Genomic DNA, 22,218 nt, shown 5'->3' on the forward strand with positions numbered 1-22,218 from the left:
GGACTTAAACTGTCTCGCGCTTTCTCACTCGATACGGCTATCAATAATTTTGCTCCTAGTCCTTTATGTATCAGCTGTCATTTACATATTATTTAATTATCTGAGAGCGCTATAATTGCGACTCCATTACATAATGTTTTAGGTGATAAATTGATGTGAATTATGCTTTCGTCTGTGCGATGATGTATTGGCAATATAAGAGGAAAATATGTGAGTTTAATCCTAGGTAAATAGGACAAAATACTTAAATATCAATCTGTTTTCATAAAAAATCATAATTATAATTATTGAATTTAGCTCTGAAACCGCTGAACCGTTTACAATGCGCAATTAGGTACCTTTTTATGTGGACAAATAGTAATATCAAGATTACCTTCCCAACATCTTACCTGCAGTAGTTCACTGTGTTATCTTGATATGGGTCTGTTATCTCAGTGGGTGGTCATATCTCGTTACTTGCTCACGTCACGTCCTTGATATGAATGCGGAAATACGCGTATTGGAGCAGAAACAACCTTGGAAATATATGCCAAGAATAGCGGTAATACTGAGAATAACTGAAATAGTTTTAGATGACAACTGTCTTTTTGCCATTTCTGCATGAATATCGAACCTATACATTTTAAGAATGTGTCCATATCTGTTATATATTATGCGAAAATATTATACCTAAAGTAAAATAAGATGTTTAGTAATGCGATTTTTTAAATAAAATAACTAAACAAAAATATGTCTAGTTATTTTATTAAAAGCATTGCATTTTTCTGTTTCTTCAAAATCGGATCGTGCGTGCTCAAGCTCATTTTCCACAATTGCAGTTTTGTACCTAGCCTATCAGAGTTCACCAACAACACCACTAACCAAACCCTACCACAGACAGGTACTTTAACCGAAGACGGGCTGGACCTCTACGCAGTGGTCCCGCATCAGATGGAAGCAGGCGAAGCATTCGGTCGAACTGTTGTCGACGTGACGGCCCTGCCGCTCACCTGCCCGCTGATCCAGGCGCTGGCGTCCTGCCACTCGCTGACCAGTATCGAGGGGAAGCTGACTGGCGACCCGCTGGACTTGAAGATGTTTGAGTTCACTAAGTGGGTGAGTTGAGACGACGAGCTGATGGAATGATTCAAAACGCGCGATGCTGTAAGATCGCTACTTATCTATCTATAGTGGCAAGGAAGCCCTCCGTGTCCACTCTTATCACACGTTTATAGGTACAACGTACACAGATGTCTGCCATTTTGGTCCAAATCCGTGGTTAGTAGTATGTCTAAGGCTAGATCTAGCTAGCTATATAAAAGCGGGCGAGGCGTTCGGTCGCACGGTCGTCGACGTGACGGCGCTACCGCTCACCTGCCCGCTGATCCAGGCCCTGGCGTCCTGCCACTCGCTCACTAGTATTGAGGGGAAGCTGACCGGAGACCCGCTGGACTTGAAGATGTTTGAGTTCACTAAGTGGGTAAGTTGAGATCACGAACAGACCAAATGATGGAAAGTGTCAAAACGCGCGATGCCATTGTTGCTCGCTATGCCTTAAGTTCGCTATTCGTCTATGGCAAGGCAACAAGGATTCATCCTGAATCCATTCTTATCAATCGTTTAGGTATAAGTGCAACATGCAGATGGCTGCCATTTTGGTCCAAATACGTGGTTAGTAGTATACCTAAGGCTAGATCTAGCTAGCTATAAGGAAGAGAGCGAGGCGTTCGGTCGCACGGTCGTCGACGTGTCAGCTCTACCGCTCACCTGCCCGCTGATCCAGGCCCTGGCGTCCTGCCACTCGCTGACCAGTATCGAGGGGAAGCTGACTGGAGACCCGCTGGACTTGAAGATGTTCGAGTTCACTAAGTGGGTGAGTTAAGACGACGATAGACATACTGATGGAGTGCGCCATGCCAATGGAATGCGGCGCGCTATACATCTATGCTGGAATCCCTCTGAATCCCCTCGACAGGTAACGTGGTTTCTAGTCATTGACATATATATTACTAGCGTAAGGACAGGGCCTCCCACTCAAAAAAATGGCACCCGCGCGTTGGCCCTAAAATCGTAATTTTAGGGCCAACGCTCCTCAGTCGACAGTTGTCTGTGGCCGAGAGATGGTCTTGTGAATCTTGTGATAAATATGTAGTTGTGTTGTGAAAGGCTGCAAAAACCATTATATGAAGGTCAAAAAGAAACATCGAATATCGTATCATCGGTAATTACCATTAAATTAAGTAATAAACACATTATAAAGTGATAATTATTTTACTACCAAAGTCTACAATGGCCGCGCGCTGTAACCTTGTGCGCACGTCATTTTTTGTTGACTATCCTCCGAGAACATTTTCTTGTTGCACACACTTACGTTTTGGAGCGTGATTTTTAGTCCATTTGTACGGGACGCTCTATCTACAGGTCTACAGCCCAAAACAGTTTTAATTTTAGTAGTTGGATTTGTCTTAAATGATTGATATGGCGCCTGCAAATAATAAAACAATGTCCGGGATGGTAAATTATTAACGCACGTACAAGGTTAAGTCGTCCAGATAGTTGCTAGGCACTGACTTCAAACAAATTATGACAGATAACAGTTATTTTGCTTGTATGAAGAAGGTTTGAGTAAAATGTTCTGAAGGGCCTATCCTTCCTTTTGAAATCATTGTTTCTAGTGTATTTAGGTTCTAGCTATATAGAGCCGTTTGACCACCATTAGAGTGCGTTGTGTCGCTATTCATCTATGGCAGCAAGAAGGATACCCTCCAAATCCTCTTTTATCAATCGTTTATAGGTCTGTGCAATATAGTTAGTCATTTTGGTCAAGTTACTAGGTTACTACAGTATTTAAGTCTCGATATAGCTAGCTATAAGGAAGAGGGCGAGGCGTTCGGGCGCACGGTCGTCGACGTGACGGCGCTACCGCTCACCTGCCCGCTGATCCAGGCCCTGGCGTCCTGCCACTCGCTCCCTAGTATCGAGGGGAAGTTGACTGGCGACCCGCTGGACTTGAAGATGTTTGAGTTCACTAAGTGGGTAAGTTGAGATTTTGAGGCTACGAACAGATAAACTGATATACTGTGTCAAAAACGGCGACGCCGTAAGGTAGCTAGATATCTAACTATACAGGCGTTTATAGGTATAACATGCACACATAGCTACCATTTTTCTCAAGTTACTTGGTTGCTAGAGTATTTAAAGCTAGATCTAGTTAGCTAGATGGAGGCGGGCGAGGCGTTCGGTCGCACTGTTGTCGACGTGACGGCGCTACCGCTCACCTGCCCGCTGATCCAGGCGCTGGCGTCCTGCCACTCGCTGACCAGTATTGAGGGGAAGCTCACTGGAGACCCGCTGGACTTGAAGATGTTTGAGTTCACTAAGTGGGTGAGTTGAGACCACGAACAGACCAAATGATGGAAAGTGTCAAAACGCGCGATGCCATTGTTGCGTGCTATTCCTTAAGTTCGCTATTCGTCTATGGCAGCATGGATGCCCTCCGAATCCTCTCTTATCAATCAGCAATCAGTGTATAGGTACATCATACACAGATACAATTACGTGGTTAGTAGTATACCTATGCCTTGAGTTCACTAAGTGGGTAAGTTGAGACCACGAATAGACAAACTGGTGGAGTCCGTCACGCCATTGGAACGCGGCTCGCTATTCATCTATGCTGGAATCCCTCCGAATCCCCTCGTCAGTTAACGTGGTTTCTAGTATATTTAGCTAGCTATATAGAAGCGGGCGAGGCGATCAACCACCATTAGAGCGCGTTATGTCGCTATTCGTCTATGGCAGCAAGGATGCCCTCGGAACCCACTCTAATCAATCGATAGGTATAGATGCAGATAGCAGTAATTTTGGTGAAATAGCGTTGTTACTAGTATTATACCTAAGGCTAGATATAGCTAGCTAGATGGAGGCGGGCGAGGCGTTCGGTCGCACGGTCGTCGACGTGACAGCCCTGCCGCTCACCTGCCCGCTGATCCAGGCCCTGGCGTCCTGCCACTCGCTCACTAGTATTGAGGGGAAGTTGACCGGAGACCCGCTGGACTTGAAGATGTTTGAGTTCAGACATATTGATGGAGTGCGCTACGCCATTGGTACGCGGCGCGCTATACACTATGCTGGAATCCCTCCGAATCCCCTCTTCAGGTAACGCGGTTTCTAGTATATTTAGCTAGTTATATGGAAATGGGCGAGGCGATCGACCACCATTAGAGCGCGTTATGTCGCTATTCGTCTATGGCAGCAAGGATGCCCTCGAAACCCACTCTAATCAATCGATAGGTATAGATGCAGATAGCAGTAATTTTGGTGAAGTAGCGTGGTTACTAGTATTATACCTAAGGCTAGATCTAGCTAGCTAGATGGAGGCGGGCGAGGCGTTCGGCCGCACGGTCGTGGACGTGACCGCCCTACCGCTCACCTGCCCGCTGATCCAGGCGCTGGCGTCCTGCCACTCGCTCACTAGTATCGAGGGGAAGCTGACTGGAGACCCGCTGGACTTGAAGATGTTTGAGTTCACTAAGTGGGTAAGTTGAGCCGACGAACAGACCAAATGATGGAAAGTGTCAAAACGCGCGATGCCATTGTTGCGCGCTATGCCATTAAGCTACGCTATGCTATTAAGTTCGCTATTCGTCTATGGCAGCATGGATGCCCTCCGAATCCTCTCTTATCAATCAATGTATAGGTACATCATAAACAGATACAATTACGTGGTTAGTAGTATACCCATAGCCTATATAGGCTATGTCTAGCTAGCTAGATGGAAGCGGGCGAGGCGTTCGGTCGCACGGTTGTCGACGTGACAGCCCTACCGCTCACCTGCCCGCTGATCCAGGCCCTGGCGTCCTGCCACTAGCTCACTAGTAAAAGCCTTATGCCTGGTACGTGCTTGGTTCTGTAGATAGCAGCTAGTGGAAGTGACCCGGGGTAAGCTGTAATGTTTGAATGAGTGAAATGTGTAGTTAAAACTAATCTCTAGGCCTAGCTCTACCAGATAGAGATATTTATAAACTATTCGGAACAATAATATGTAGTACCGATGGGGATTTTCTGCATTCGTAAATTATTATGTATCAACTGCCTCTACTATAGCTTAGGTAATTTTTGGTGGATCGAGTTATAGCACATGGTTAAATACAGTATATTTTCCATCTAATTTATATTCTAAGAATCAGGTGGTGAGATCATCATCGTGTATTTATTCAAGCTACTTGCCCATAAAATTGTTATGTCACAGTTTACTATCAAATTTATCTTAGTGGGTCTCTCTTTTATCTAAACTTTTGTGACAGTCCAAGATATCAAAAGATATTTTTTGCATTGCCATGTAGTTTGCGTGTGGCATTAAAAATTGGGTTATGTTCCCTGTATGGTACAACTTCATCAAATTAAAAATTAATGCATTTCATGATCCCGATCACTCGGTGAAATATGGATATCTGCCAATAAGATGACCATGTCTCTGTGCTTATCTAATCGCTGCATTGTATCGATTTTAGGTAACAATTAAATTAACATTGTGGTAGGCCCGTAATGTAACATGTTTGTAAATACATAGCTAGCTATAATAGTCCCTACCATTGCGTGAGCTTATAAAAATCAACTTCCCATAAAAAGTCACGTAAAATTTCTATGAGGAATAAAAAACAATTTTGTTTGTAATGGCCTCTGTTTACCCTATTTCGACTAACTATACCCAACACCCTGTATACTACCCTCAGGTGCTAGAAGAGCCGGGTCCCGAGAACACCCGCTACGACAACCTGGCGCCGGCCGTGGTGAAGCCCGCGTCCACCAACGAGTCTGCTCTACAGGACTTTGAGGACCTGGACAATATGGAGATACCTTATGAGGTGAGTCTTGTGTTCTTGGTTCAAGGTACGGGAGCTAGGCTGGCTGAACTTCAAACTAGGGGCATGTACAAAGGTATTAAAATTTACTTAATGAAACGCCTTGATATTAATTTAATCCACCTTTATTTACGGTGCACATGTTTCCAAATGCTGTTACGAAAGGCTTCCACTTTACCCCCTCCCAGATTAGAATAGAACCGAGGTAATCGTTGAGGAGTTTTGGTGGAACCCGACTACTACTACGTTATAGAAGCAGATTCTATGTCCCACACTTTATAACATAGGTAGAAATACATTTCCAGTAGTTTTATGTTTTGTTGTATATCAATACTGAAGAACTTTGTAAAGGTACAGTTAATAGGATTTGAGTAAAATGTAAGTGATTTATTAGGTTCTACCTTTTTTGGCATAAGATTTATTTGCCTAATATCGTATTGCATAGTAACGTTTGGTCAAAGTCTCGTTACGCCGAAAATCGTATGGCATAAATCTCGTTTAGTAAAAAGTTATTTCGCATAACATTGTTTAGCCTAATAATGGTATGGCCAAATCTTGAATAGCCTAATAATGCTATGGCATAGGTTTAGTAGGTTTATACAAAGTAATAATATTCGTTTGGCTTTAACTTTGACGGAGCGTCTCCCTACATAGCGCAAACTGGTGCCTTGTATTGTTTCCGAGGTTTGGAAACCGCTCCGCTCCGCTTCGCTGCGCTCCGCTTTGGTTTTGATGAACATGTGCACCTAACACGCTCCTCCTCGCTTTGCTCGTCGTCGCACCTATTTTTAGGTTTCGATCTCATGGGGTTTGTAATAATTATATTGGTCGTTAACTTTCGATTTTTTGATCATCAAAATCGTGATTTTCGGGATGTAGGAGAAAAATACCACAACTTGTACATTTACTACATACTTAAATATTATTTATTAAGATAACATTAGGAGAAACCAGATTATACATAGGTATATTATACGAACATAAATTTAAGCAAACGAAACTTAGGTGTTTAAAGATTGTGCCTAAAGAGTTTTAGACGAAACGAGCCTTATGCCATATAAGTATTGGCAAAGTGATGGTTCGGCCTAAAAAGTTTAGACCATACGAGTTATGCGAAATGAGTTTTGGTCAATAAAGATTATGCGAGATGAGCGGAACCCGATTTATTAATAAACACTACCATTGGCGAATACCTAGCTAATTCATGGAATTTATATTGAGTCATAGCGAGTGACTCAGTGATGCATTTCAGTGTGACGATATCATTTATGGCATGTCATGTTTGAACAACAATAGAGTAGATATGACAGATCATTTACGTTACATGTTTAGATAAGATGGAAAAGTAATCAACCGTTACATAGTACGAAGCATAGCTAATAGCTATGCATAATATAACTATAGTTATGCACCCAATCAGTATGGTTCTGTCTAAGCTCATTTCTTAAGCTGTCCAGACTTAACAAAGGTGGCAGATTGGTGGCTGATAGTACGAGATGGATGACTCGTAGATGGATGAGTATTTCTGCGTACCCTTTAGGCATATTTTCAGTTGTAGACTGTCCATATGTTGGCAGTTGAAAGTCCAATGACGTGATTACGTCGGTAGACGACACAAAAATAGTAAGAAACTTTATCAATGAATCAATTTAGCCGAATGACGTCAAAGATGTCGTCACGTCTCTAGAGTAATTATTTTTCCGCATGAAAAACTACTCGGGATACGCATCTCCGAAGTTATTTCTGGACTTGGCAAGCGGCCGGTTATTTATAATTATAGCGTTATGTTATGAACTTGTATTTAGGACCCAATTTATAGTATGACTACTTGTAGTATAGTTGACTAATTTCAGTTATACAACATTTTCGTAGGAAAAACCCATAGATGTTACCTACTTGTTGCATGTATCTATTATTATCTTGACAATCAATAGATCACACATACTGAAATAAGCTATGAATAATTAATTATGTAGTGATACATAAAATTGCACAACTTGTGGTATTGAATAGCGGATGTCTGAAATATAAGACAAACATTATCATTTAAAGGAGTGAGTGTAGTAGGTAGTGTACTTCACGTGTAAAAAGTCAAATACCCTATAACAGGCTAGCTGGACAGCCTTAGGTAGGTAGGAAGTGAATTCTTAATAATGACCGTGGACAGACTGCTTTGATGCTCCTAGGAAGAAGCATATTTCTATCAGTAGACGATAGTTGGTTGATTCTGATACCATAAAAGAGGATTATCCTACTTCTTTTTTCTTTATGTTTATGATTATGATTTACACCTATTCATGATCGGTACTTCCTATTTGCTGAGTTAATTAGAAATTCACGATTTATAATGATTGTTGGATTTAGTTATAAGTAGTTACATTGCACAATATCGGAAGAGACTAGTACCCACAACACAGGGTATCCTAGTGTGGGGCTAGTGATATTTTTTGAATAACTTGTCCTGTATACTTAAATAAATATTTCATTTCATGATTGTTGATATTTCCAGATCGGTCTGCTCCGCCGGTTCCACTTCTCGTCCTCTCAGCAGTCGATGGGCGTCATCACGCGCGTGCTGGGGCAGGCGCAGATGGTGTACTTCGTTAAAGGGGCTCCGGAAAAGGTAAATACATTATATAAGAATAACGTTGCATTATTGTGTTTATGCATAGACAACTGATACTCTTGTGATCTTCTTTGATTGGCAACCAAGATGATGGTGCATTTAGTTATTCATTTGGTAAAAAAAAAATGTCATATGATAGGATATGGCCACTTTTTGAAGGACAAGACAATAAGATATTGATATTAGATATAAAAATTTACTAATTATAAACTGGACTATTCTTACACCCAACTGGATTTCCCTAGAAAATCTACCACGCTTAGTAAACAACAAACAAGTACATCTAAAAAATGTAAGTTCAATAATATGTTAAGGTTGCAGGTATGTGCAAGCCCGAGACACTGCCAGGGAATTTCAACGTGGTCCTCAACGACTACACATCCAACGGCTTTCGAGTCATCGGCTTCGCTTGCAAGAAACTCGACAGGAAGATGAAATGGGTCGACGCTCAAAGGATTAAGAGAGAACAACTGGAGTGCGATATGGTGTTCTTAGGCCTTCTAGTCATGCAAAACAGCCTAAAGCCAGAGACTATCGAAGTTATTAGAGACTTGCACGACGCTAACATGAGACAGGTTATGGTTACTGGTGAGTTGTTGTTTTATTTATTTTAGTTTTCCTTGATATGTAATGTAAATGCCCCATAATAATGAAAATTCTTCATCAGTTTGAATACATTGCAAACCTTCAAGATCTTGTTAGATTTAGGGGAAGATAAATAAATAAAATTACAATATGGGTATTATAGAATGTGATCTACATAAAATTATTAACAGTGTACCCCTTTTATGCACTCTAATAATTACTTAGACTTACTGGGGTCATTCCGGAAAAATCTATCTATGTATTTGGTCCCCCAGACAAATTCTTCATCATTCCGTGAATACTTTACTGTCAATTAAATCGAAATACTACTTATACCATATTCTTATACTTCTGCAGGTGACAACATAATGACGGCGATGTCAGTGGGGCGCGTGTGCGGCATGGTGCAGCCGCACCAGAAGATGGTGCTCATCTCATTGGCTCAGCACCAGCATACCGACCCGCGCCCGCCACTGTGTGTCGAGGTAGGTTGATGATGGACCAATAGCGACCGAGCGGCATGGCAAGCAACCAATAGCGTTGCGCGCTTGTGCGGCATGGTGCAGCCGCATCAGAAGATGGTGCTGATCTCGCTGGCGCAGCACCAGCATACAGACCCGCGCCCTCCGCTGTGTGTCGAGGTAACAGACCAATAGCGATCGAGCAGCATGGCGAGCACCAATAGCGTTGTCGAGGTAGGATAATGATAGACGAATAGCGAGCATCAATAGCGTTGCGCGGTTTCGACGCAAATGACCCACGCCCGCCGCTCTGTGTCGAGGTAGGTTCATGATGGACCAATAGCGACCGAGCGGCATGTTTAGCACCAATAGCGTTGCGCGCTTGTGCGGCATGGTTCAGCCGCAACTGAAGATGGTGCTGATCTCCCTGGCGCAGCACCAGCATACTGACCCGCGCCCGCCACTCTGTGTCGAGGTAATAGACCAATAGCGATCAAGCGGTATAGCACGCACCAATAGCGTTGCGCGATTTAGACACGTGGTTTGAAGCATTGCATCCGCGCCGCACTAAAGGGTAAAGTGCCTTCTTTAAACGTATGATTAGAAAGTAGACATAGTCATAGCAGTCTAAGCTGGAGCGAGGCCAAAAGTACAGCCGAAGTTAGGCGGAAGTGGCGGACGTTAGTGGAGACCCTCTGCACCTCTGGGGTGCCATAGGAACAACAACAACAATATAGTCATATCACGTCAATGCCGTAATAGATTAATAGCGATCGTCGTTTGCGTTTTAATCCATTCCACTCGAGCCCGTCTTCAATAGAACCTATTTATTGACACATTGAAAACAAAGACAATATAAAATATGAAAACACTTGAAAACATCAAACACGATCAGCGAAATACATGATTGAGGATTTTTACCATAACGTCAGCGTTACCCTGGCAAAAAGTGTCATAGTTTAGCTAATAGTACCTACATACCCAGAGTTAGTTACTGACTCGAACATCTTTATCCCCAGGTGATAGGCGAGAGCGGGTCGCCCAAGCTGCCGGGCGACGCGTACTGCCTCGCGGTGGAGGGCAAGACGTGGGCCGTGCTCAAGCACCACTACCCGGAACTCATGCCCACCGTGCTCAGCAAAGGTATGCTTGTCTGAATAGAGACTAATTTATGAAAGCAAAGGAAGAAAGAAAACACAAGATTTGTCAGGTGATAGGTGAGATCAGGTCTTCCAAACTTCCATCTTTGTAGACGTTGATGATGATTGTTAGCAAGACCCAGGTATCCATTGTTCCAGAAGAAACAGTGAGATAGAAAGAGATATTAAATTTAATAAATTTAGTTTCTTTAGTTACGTGCGTTTGATTATTATGATTTGATTGATTGAACCAATCCGAACTTAGTACGATGTAAAATTATGCATTAATAAAACCATACGAAGACACTTACCAGTATTCTAAGGCGCAGAAACGAACACTCCTCCTAAACTAAACCTCCCACCCGCAGGCACAATATTCGGTCGCTTCGGTCCCGACCAGAAGACCCAGTTGATCACGGCGTTGCAGGCGACCGGGCTCATAGTGGGCATGTGCGGCGACGGCGCCAACGATTGTGGGGCGCTGAAGGCCGCTCATATCGGGATATCGCTGTCGGAAGCTGATGCGTCTGGTAAGTTGATATTTCTACTAGTATTATGAACGAAAGTTTGTTACTCTTTCACGTAAAAACTACAAAGCAAGCCAACCATGATCTCCATGATTGCTATTAGCTGTATAATGAGATCTGAGGAGCTTTTTTTATCTAATCCAAAAAAGCTCAAAATATTCCTTGATCAGAGATTTATCTTTATCGATGAATGTTTTCTTTCTTTCTTTAACTACAACACTAACATAATTACTATCTCATTCCAGTGGCAGCCCCGTTCACGTCGCACGAACAGAACATCCGTTGCGTGAAGCTGTTAGCGCTAGAAGGACGGTGCGCTCTCAGCACCTCATTCGCCATCTTCAAGTACATGGCGCTGTACTCGCTCATACAGTTCGTGTCTATACTCATACTTTACAATGTGAGTATGTGTATTACTTATACTGCTGTGGTTGATTTGTGAGAATGCTTTGGTTCAATTGTAGAGCTAGAAGGATGATTGTGTTGTGTGTAAAATCTGAATTCATGATTGCATTTTTTACACTGATGTTATAAAGAGTGAAGAATGGATTGTTTATTTGTTTGAATAGACTGTACGATGATATAAATGTATACATCTTTCATCATTATCATTCTACACTATTTCTGAGTGTAGGCTACTTTTTATCCTGGAATTCCCGTACGTAATTCTTATTTGTATGATGATAAGATCCCATTTCACACCGGAATAGTGGTTTTACTTACCACAAAAACTTTACCATTTTACTGTACTCACTATAATCTACTCTCTATTCCAGCACTACTCAATCCTCGGCAACAACCAGTTCCTGTACATCGACCTGGTCCTCACGACCCTCCTCGCTTTATCCCTCGGGCGCGCGCGGCCCGGGCCCGTGCTGACGCGCACGTGGCCGCCCGTGTCGCTGGTGGCGCCCTCCACCACCGTGCCGCTCACGCTGCAGGTGGCGCTGCTGGCGCTGCTGCAGGCCGCGCCCACCGCGCTGCTGCCCAGTAGACAGAGGTAGTGTACTTGTAGTGTAGAGACACATGGTCCCTCCACCACCGTGCCGCTCACGCTGCAGGCCGCGCCCACCGCGCTACTTGTAGTGTAGAGCGGAGCTGGCGGAGCGTGGGACACCCCTTCCTTATATGCTTCGCTATCGCAGCGACAATGGTAATGTCGCTGCGGTGGACAGTTGGCCTAACGTAATAAACAATTTCTTAGTTAACCTAAACAGTAGCCGGCGACAGAATGCGTTTTTGACGTTCGTTTATGTCTGGTAAGTAAAGTTGGTTTTCCTGTGGATTATCATATATCAAAATATCAAATGACAAAAACGCAATGTCCCGCCGGCCGAATTAATGCTAAACCCTTCGTAGCAATCTTCTCGCTTATCAAAATAAATGTTAACGCTGTCTAACTATAAATTTTGCTAGCAAAGAAATACTTTTACAGGAACATTCATAGTCGATTTTTTATTTAAGAAATTCAGGTTTTGACAGCTCTAAAATTAGAATTTCTGCCATCAGAATAGCTACCAATAACTATAATTCACCCCCATCTATTCCAGGTTCACGCCCGAAGGCGACCCGGACGCGGAGCAGGTTCTCTGCTGGGAGAACACGGTGGTGTTCCTCGTGAGCTCGTTCCAGTACCTGGTGCTGGCCTGCGTGTACGGCAAGGGACAGCCGCACAGGCAGCCCTTCTGTACCAACTGTGAGTGCTGAGATGTTAAAGATACATCGAATTATGGTCACCGCACATGTACGCGTAATGTAAAGGGATCGCATCGTTTTCCGTTCTACTGGTTGACAGTAGAAAAAAGAGGCGATCCCTTTACGTTACGGGTATATGTGCGTACGTGTTAGTCTAACCTGCTAAACTATTGTTGATTATCCGAGTTCGAAAGATTATCCCGAGAGGATTATACGGCTCTACGGCTTTATACACAGTTATCCTAAACGCTGTCAGTTGGCTGTCAAACGTCTTAAAAAGTGTATTTCTTGTATTTAAACATCGATCACACATTGTTCTATTTTTTTGATAGTAACACAGTACTAGTCAAACTAAAACCCTTATTCTCCCTTCCAGACTACATGGTAGGCGTGCTCCTATCCCAAGCGGCCTTCATAGTCCTCCTTCTCCTGTGTCCGTGGCAGTGGCTGGCAGACTTCATGGAGGTGCAGCCGCTGGAGCCGCGCGACCGCGAGATGACCATGTTCCGCGTGTACCTGCTGCTCATACCCGCGCTTCACCTCGTGCTGGCTATTGGGATTGAGGTGAGTGTGCTTTATTTTAGGTTAATAGGTGGGTCGACTGTACCCGCCACTAGGCCCTGTAGCACGGGGCGCTTTTAAGACGTGACTAAAGTTCTCCGTCGCGCTCGCTCTTGAGGCTGCGAGATGCAAAACTTTTGCCACGCCTTAAATGCGCTTCGTACTAGCCCTTCAGGACCCGAGGTGTGCGGGGTTGCGAAGCCGGAACTACGAGTCTAGAGTACTACGGACGTCCGGATCTCGATCCCTCCACTAGCTTGCTAGAAGATCCGGACATGGGTATGTATGAGGGGATATATTCAAAGGTTCCACTCGAGAAACATCACGTACAGGAGCTTTGCCCCCTCTCAGAATAGAATAGAATAGAATTGGTTACGGATTGATAGTGGCGCGCGGTCCGTGGCAGTGGCTCGGACTTCATGGAGGTGCAACGGCTGGAGCCGCGCGACCGCGAGATGACCATGTTCCGCGTGTACCTGCTGCTCATACCCGCGCTACACCTCGTGCTGGCTATTGGGATTGAGGTGAGTGTGCTTTATTTTAGACTAGCTGTTCCCGCGCGCTTCGCTTCGCCTTAAAAAGTTTTCCCGTGGGAATTCCGGGATAAAAAGTAGCCTATGTTCTTTCCCAGGGTCTAGACCGTATGTGTACCAAATTTCATTCAAATCCGTTCAGTAGTTTTGGCGTGAAAGAGTAACAGACAGACAGACAGACAGACACAGTTACTTTCGCATTTATAATATTAGTTAGGATTAATAGGTGGGTCGACTGTACCCGCCACCAGGCCCTGTCGTACGGGGCGCTATTAAGACGTGACAAAAGTTGTCCGTCGCGCTCGCTCTTGAGGATGCGCGATGTGAGTGAACGCGATGCAAACGTTTTTTCAGCTCTTAAATGCGCCCCGTACTAGCCCTTCAGGACCCGAGGTGTGCGGGGTTGCGTAGCCGGAATTACGAGTACAACGGACGTCCGGATCTCGAGCTCTCCACTAGCTTGCTAGTAAATCTGGACTTGGGTATGTATGAGGGGATATATTCAAAGGTTCCACTCGAGAAAAATCACGTACAGGAGCTTCGCACCCTCTCAGAATAGAATAGAATAGAATTGGGTATGTATATGTCGCAGGCAACTGGTTTAATCTCCTGTTTGATTGAACCACTAGCCCGTTCATTGGATGGCGCTGTTCAGTTGTATGACTAGGCCGAACGTTGATTGTACAAGCGTCACAAAACGTCCAACTAGTTAGCTGACTTAAAATCAGTCAGGTGGTGAATAAAACAAATATGGCGTCTAACAGCTAACAGCTGACACAAAAAGCACCCATATTGTTTTTTTTTGCAAATAAATTAGCTTTAAAGTGCGTTATTTGTGTTAAAATTGTGTGACAACATGGATTTACCTATTATTACGCCGCGGGCGGATAGTTTCAAAGAAAAAATTGAGGCGAAACTGGATAATTATGAACAACAATATGAAGGTACGTTTATTGTTATTGTTTAGTTAATTTGTGAGATAAGAGCTTTGTAACATAGTCTTTTTGTTGACTCTTGTCTGGTGATGTTCACCCTAACCAGACATTACAAAGTTGCTATACTATATCCCATTCAACGACTTCGCTGAATGACGTTCAGTCAAGACGTCGAACGTTACAATCAACGACTTGACGAGTTGTCCTTTAGTCATACAACTGAATAGCGCCATCCAATGAACGGGCTAGTGGTTCAATCAAACAGGAGATTAAACCAGTTGCCTGCGACATATACATAGTGGCGCGCGGTCCGTGGCAGTGGCTCGCAGACTTCATGGAGGTGCAGCCGCTGGAGCCGCGCGACCGCGAGATGACCATGTTCCGCGTGTACCTGCTGCTCATACCCGCGCTTCACCTCGTGCTGGCTATTGGGATTGAGGTGAGTGTGCTTGTTTGATGATGATGATGGTGTTTTTAGGTTAGGAGTGTCAATGGGGAGAAAAACTAAAAGCTACAGATCGGCGACTGTGCCTAATTCCCCAATTCTAATTGGTTAGTTCAGTCGCCTTTTCTCCTTACAATCCAGTCAGAACCTGAAAGGCACACTCGCTGGTGCTGCCACAGAGTCCGGCTGTTTGGACCAGGGTACTACGAGATCCGGAAGATCTCGAGCCCTCCACTAGCTTGCTAGATGCGGACTTGGGTATGGATTCATAAGCCGCGTATCCACCTGTCGCACGTCTCGGCGAGGCATGCCTCGGGTTTGCTAGATAGAACGCGATCCAATACTCGGTTTGTATGGTCATCACCGTGGGTACTTTACAAACCGAGCATTGGATCGCGTTCCAGCAACGGCTCTAGTGGCGCGTGGTCCGTGGCAGTGGCTCGCAGACTTCATGGAGGTGCAGCCGCTGGAGCCGCGCGACCGCGAGATAACCATGTTCCGCGTGTACCTGCTGCTCGTACCCGCGCTGCACCTCGTGCTCGCTATTGGGATTGAGGTGAGGGGGTTGTTTGGTGGTGTTGGTGTTTTTTAGGTTAATTGGTGTGTCGAGTGAACCTTATAGATAAATGTCCGGATCGCGTGAAAGGAGTAAAAGGTGTGTGAGCCTCATTGTACAATTTTATTGATGACGCAGGTATTACTATACTCTGTACATCTTATTAATAGTTTTTTGACGTTTGCGTCTGTTTGTCTGGTGAGTAAAGTTGGTTTTTGTTTGCAGTCATCAAATATGCATGGAATTTCGAATGTCAAAAAAACCTTTAATAAGATGGACATAGTATAGCGTGAACGCTGCTTAAATTGCAAAGGTGTCGATCAATGATCGCATTTAAAAAATACTTAAAAGGATTGCTCCAGTCATGTACAGTTCTCCCATATTAATAATGCGCATGCAAATCTTCGCAAACTGTCGTATTCCCGGAAACACCCGAATCATTGAATCGTAACAAAGCACTTGCATTTTGATCCTTGTTCGAAAGAAATAGTAGTCAATATCATGTGACACATAATCGAAAACAATTTGGGCGGCCGGTGGCTGTCACCGATCAGTCAAAGGTCTCAAGGTCAAGATCAGTATTACTTTTGTGGAATTATAAAGAGCTGCAAATACACATCGTTCTTATTATTTTTTTCAAATTTGAATTTAATTTCAACTTTAATTATTTTTGACGACGCCATATTATGAGGCACATTTAAGAATAAAATATAGGTCACGGTTGATAGACTTCACTTTGCCAATAAAGCCACACCCAAAAGTTCCAGTTTGTAATTGTAATACACTGCCGGGCAATGAAATAGTTCCACTGATATAACATCAAATTACTCTTAAACGGAAAATGCTAGCTTAATGACGCCTTCTGCAATATTGAAGAATATTTAATTGCGCATCAGAATATTCCCATGTAAAAACTTAAATATTGTAATAAAAATTTAAATTAAATGTTTTTCAAAAATGGGGCATTTGGCAAATAAAACAAAATCTCTAACTATGCGTTTATTAGTGTAAACGTGGTATTTTGATAACTCAGTACTTGGTGTTTCCTCCATGTGCTCTCAATACAGCTTCTACACGATTGGGCATGCTGAATACCAGATTCCTTAGCATATGCTGAGGAATGTTCTCTTATTCTTTGATGAGCGCGTCTTTCAAGCCACGAAGTGTGATTGGAGGTGGAACTCGGTCTCTCACAGGTCTGTCGAGCTCGTCCCAAGCATGCTCAATGGGATTCAAACCGGGGCTCCTTGCAGGCCACTCCATTTTGTGGATTCCTACGTCATGAAGATACTCATTTACAACTTTAGCAGTGTGCGCCCGTGTATTATCGTGCATGAACATTGCATTCTCGCCCATATTGGCCAAAAACGGACCAGCATGTTCATTGAGGACCTCATTGATGTATCTCACAGCAGTAAGGTTCCCGTTCTCGATCGGAATTAACGCTGTTCGACCCTCTGCAGAGTTACCCGCCCGCACGCGAAAGCTGCCTCCGACGTGTGCCACTTTTTCTTCAAAACATACTTGTGAAAAATGTTCTCCTGGTTGTCTGTAGACTCTTTTCCTCCCATCACGATGGTACAGCATGAATTATGACTCATCTGAGAACATCACTCTGCCCCATTCGTCCTCACCCCATTCTGTATGATCACGGGCATATCGCAATCGGGCAACTTTATGATGCCGTTCCAGTTTTGGGCCAATTGCTGGCTTGTTATGCTTTAATCTTCTTTTGGCAAGACGTCTCCTGACTGTCCACTCGCTTATTGGCTCCCTTCGAGCTTGTAGAAGTTGTTGTTGAACGGCTACTCCCGTCTGATGTCGATTTCTTAACATGATTTCCGCAATGAATCGATCTTTTCGGACTGTTGTGCACCTTGGCTTGCCAGTACCTGGTCTTCTCAGGTTTAATCCAGTCTCCCTAAACCTTTAGATCACTCGTCGTACAGTAGTATGAGTCACGCCAATTATTCTGGCCGCATTTCTTGGCTGGTTCCCATGTCCACCATGGTGATGATTCTCGCACAATCCTCTGGTGATACTGGCATGATTTATGGGTACGAGAGCCGCAAGACTTTACAATTTCATAATTATTGCACAACGACAAAAAAAAGAATGAAATGAAAAGCAAAACTAAAAACGAAGCAAATGTTTTCCTAAACTTTCAAACCCGAAAATTTAGCTTCTTATCTTTTTTTGTCCATGGCTTCGAAAATAACACTATTAAAAAGAGTTTGCATTTAAAAATGTTTGCATAATAATTTATATTTCATTAAACTTTTTAATTCATGAAGCTAGGTTCTATATCTTAGGAGATATTAAGGTGTTTGTCGGCATTTTGCGGGTGGAACTATTTCATTGCCCGGCAGTGTAGTATTGTGAATAATCAGCGCTGTAAATACTTTTGAACTGAGATTTTAATGTAAACATTTTTATTAATGTGAAATAATCAGTGCTGTAAATACCTTTGAACTGAGATTTAAAAATTTTAATGTAAACCTGTGTTTGAAATCCATTTCTCCTTATAATATAAACCTTGTGTTATTCAAACCTTCTTTCATCCATCTTTACATCAGCTTCAGTAAGACACTTGAAAAGTACCTACTGTAATATTTTCGAAGTAAATTTTAATATTATGGAATATTATGAATTATCGAATCAAATTTCGTTACTGTTTACTGATAAATCAATTATCTCTTTTAGCACCAATTACATAATTCTACGAAAATTTCTTGAAGAAAATGCACTTAACCACTCTAAATACATAATAGTTTTCTAACGCTCGGGAATACGACCGTTGCCGAACAATGACGAAGATTTCTATGTGCATTATCAATTTTGGGGAACTGTACACCTAGATTAAGTATGGTTATTGAAATAAAGATTTATTATTATTTATTTGTATGTTAATCATCATTTAAGAAACTCAATTTAAGCTTTATTCTATCACCAATACGGTCCATTTTAACCAAACCATTTCTCCCACAGGCGATGTTCTCTGACATGGCGAAGTTCCGCCCCCTACTCGACTTCGCCCGGCGCAGCTGCTCCGAGAAGCGAGCCGAGGAGCCGCCCGCGCCCGCCGCTTGGCCGCCCGCCCTGCGTCCCGGCGCTCACATTTGCTGACACCCCTACACCCTGGTGGGGAAACTCCATGCAATGCCATCTAGCGGCCACAGGGGGAAACTCTATGCAATGCCATCTACCGGTGACAAAGGGAAACTCCTTACACTGCCATCTACCGGCAGTTTTAACATATCCGTGCACGTTATTTGCAAATGGATCGCGCGTGTATCGGTTTGACAAAAAAACTGCCGTGTAAGTTTTTGTGCCTGCCGATTCGTATTGCCATGTCTGACCCGGTGACAGATGCTTTTTTGACTAAAGTCAAAGAAAGCGTAATTCTCCGCCTCAGACAAGATTGTGGTATTCGGTGGCACGATACGTTTTTGTGTGTATGAGACAGAGCCAATGTAGTGTCAAAAGGTCGAGATTTGTAGCCTAGTGAAGACTTTTTGAGGTAGTGATTGAGTGAGTTTATGTGTTGGTTTTAGTTATTATAATATGAAAATGTTACTTACAACGGTAAAACCTTGCTACTGTCGTTTCAGACAGTATGAATTTATGTACTTATGGACCGAATTTTAAAGCCAAAGACAATCTTGTTGTCAACATTTGGTTCAAGTTTATTGTAATGGGTGACCGTCATACTGGCGTTTACTGGCTTTAAAAAGGCCGTTTACACACCATATTATTTTTAATTAGTGCGAGAAACATTGTTATATCACCATACATGAGACATTTCTTCATAGAAGGTACTCATGTTTCACCTATAGTTCGTTATAGCGCAAGTCAAAGTTCGCCGGTTGCACTAACGTTGTGTAAGTTTGAGGCTCCATTATTTATACTTTTAGAGGTTACGTTTGGAACGCAATAAGTCAAAGCCAGTGTAGGCTCTGCAGTTTAGTTCTGTGCAACTGGCGTTGTTCATTTATGAACTTTTAGGACTTAAAAATTGAAGTTAAAAGTTAAATACATAGATTGAAAATAATATAATGAAATTGGTGTCGTTGCGTCATAATGTTCTGCCGCGTGACGACTCTGTGATATATTTACGTAGACCACGTCTGCTAACGTTCGCGCGCGGAAACCAACGATAACAAGTATTTCTCTGGGTGGACTAGTACGGGCAGCTTCCTAAGGAGCTATACAGTTTTGTACCTTGTCAAACTAAAGAGTCGGTGCGCGGTGTCTGAATGAATGGATAGACAGATTGTGAGTTTGACAAGGGACAAAAATGTACCTGCTTATGAAGATGACTGTACCATTGTGAAAGTATCGTTTAAGCTAATATTCATAACGATTGGCTGATTCTTTATGAATACAGCATGTACGTACGATATTTTCTACGCATATTATAACAATATTGTCCGCCTCTTCCAATTATATAATTTATAAATGTTTTTATACATTTTGTAAGGCCGCACAATGTTCTTAAACGTTATACTAAAACCAAATTTGGTTGTATTTATGGCATCATGTAATTTATTTTTATTAGACAATCATTCTTTTATTTGAACGTATAGTAATTAGGGTTTGTAAGTGATTTATCCTATTTAGGTAATAAAATAGATGTAAATAGAACAATGAAGTTTGATTAAGTTTTTAACCTGTTAGTACGTATGTAAATTGGTCTATACAACATCGTACGTAGGTGCAATCAAGTTCAATTCGAATACCTAAAGTTATTTTTTCAAACGTATCTCTATTCATTATACTTCTTTTAGCACTTGAGATTTATAGATCGGAATTGCGATGATAACAGCAAATCACTTTTGCCTTAATCCATAGACTATGTGCACGCTTTCCTAAGTATGTGGATAATTTGCTTTATTGTTAAATATTTATAATTTCCCTGTGATTTTCACACAATTTTTGTTACCCAAATTAGTATGTGCATGAAATGTTCCTAGATATTAGCGGTACAGTGCCGCAGCTTAAATGAAATTCGATTACTTTTCTAAATAAATAAATATTATTGCTTTTATATTCATTACTTTTATGAAAAAAGGCATATAACTAACGTGTTATCACGATAACCATAAGTTTAGAAAATCCTTATGCAGTGTGTGTATCCATAATTAAACCTTATGAATCGGATAAAGGATGAATTAACAGTAATGTGCTTTATAAAACATAACTACGATCCAAATGCGATGTTAGATTTCGATGAATCACTGGTAAAGATATTGGTTTTTGCTAATTTCAGCTCGAACTTTAACTACAAAAATGAACCTCATTGTCTAACATTAAAACCTTACTTACCGAAAAACTTAACTATAATTTCACATCTATGTAAAATCTGTAAAGAGAACTCAATATTTGTACTTATATCTTATATCAGCCACACTGTTTATATGTATTAAATTAAATAAATAGTTGAGTAGTCCGGTAGTCTAACTTAAGTCCTCATAAATTAAATATTTATGCGAATGCTTCGGAAACTCGTAATTTATAAAATTATTATTCTCTTTCCGATTACAATTCCATTTTTTGCAATCCATTGATATATAAAATTGTCTGTTGTACTTTAAACTTACCTACTCATTTATTTTCGTACAAAAAATATGTGAAGGCTAGAATACAGTAAATGTATAAATATGGCAATGATTCATGAAATGCAATGTGCCAAGACGATATACAATACGATGTTACATGTTTCCAACAATAATTCGATATTAAGCTATAAGTACTTAGTTGTATGTATTAAAAATGGATATTATTCTTACTAAAGAATAAAATATGACTCTAGTGATTGATTTAACTTACTAACTGGCATTTGGAATTATATACGTGCTTAATAATAAGTACTTAATTTATCTCTGTTTAAAGTGTTCAGTAGTTAAGTAGGTACGTACTTATTTTCACAATCGTCAATCGTAGATTTATATTGTTGTAAAAAGACTATACTTTCTTATCTTTTGGTGTTTCATCAATTTACCTTTTTGGTGCTGTGAATTTGTATACTTTTACCAGATTTATGCTATAGAAACGTACGATCCTACAAAAAACATGGAAAACTCTTTTATTAATATAGTTTTGTACCATGTAATGTTTGTTGTTTTCGAATGGCTAGATCATTATCACCGTGTAACAACTCAATGTACTTATGGCGACAGAACCTCGTTGAAAATGTGACCAAACAGTCAAAATAAACTCTAGAAATTGAACTTTTGTATTAATATTAGTATGAAAGTACTGCGCATTTCCTCAAAATACTATTAATTTAAACAACTCAACTTATTAAGGAAAACA

At 41.9% G+C, this 22,218-nt stretch overlaps 1 protein-coding gene across 8 annotated transcripts in view; it reads left to right on the top strand.

The window, feature by feature from the left end:
* The window catches only part of LOC105389847 (polyamine-transporting ATPase 13A3), a 28,850-nt gene extending 6,717 nt beyond the window's left edge, over window positions 1–22,133 (top strand). For 3 of the 8 annotated variants that reach the window (XM_048628843.1, XM_048628849.1, XM_048628850.1), the window contains exons 9-20: window positions 877–1,095; window positions 5,712–5,843; window positions 8,350–8,463; window positions 8,781–9,054; window positions 9,409–9,536; window positions 10,532–10,655; window positions 11,020–11,181; window positions 11,424–11,578; window positions 11,955–12,178; window positions 12,729–12,874; window positions 13,250–13,437; window positions 18,892–22,133. In XM_048628843.1, the coding sequence (XP_048484800.1) occupies window positions 877–1,095; window positions 5,712–5,843; window positions 8,350–8,463; window positions 8,781–9,054; window positions 9,409–9,536; window positions 10,532–10,655; window positions 11,020–11,181; window positions 11,424–11,578; window positions 11,955–12,178; window positions 12,729–12,874; window positions 13,250–13,437; window positions 18,892–19,029 (2,004 nt within the window). In that variant the 3' untranslated portion in view covers window positions 19,030–22,133. Of the gene's footprint in view, window positions 1–876; window positions 1,096–1,298; window positions 1,460–3,198; window positions 3,364–5,711; window positions 5,844–8,349; window positions 8,464–8,780; window positions 9,055–9,408; window positions 9,537–10,531; window positions 10,656–11,019; window positions 11,182–11,423; window positions 11,579–11,954; window positions 12,179–12,728; window positions 12,875–13,249; window positions 13,438–15,242; window positions 15,342–18,891 lie in introns of all 8 variants that reach the window. The other 5 variants (XM_048628847.1, XM_048628848.1, XM_048628844.1 and 2 more) reach the window with 5 other exon arrangements.
* The last annotated feature ends 85 nt before the right edge of the window (window positions 22,134–22,218 follow it).

This window comes from Plutella xylostella, chromosome 22, assembly GCF_932276165.1.
Source record: "Plutella xylostella chromosome 22, ilPluXylo3.1, whole genome shotgun sequence".
Classification (NCBI taxonomy): domain Eukaryota; kingdom Metazoa; phylum Arthropoda; class Insecta; order Lepidoptera; family Plutellidae; genus Plutella; species Plutella xylostella.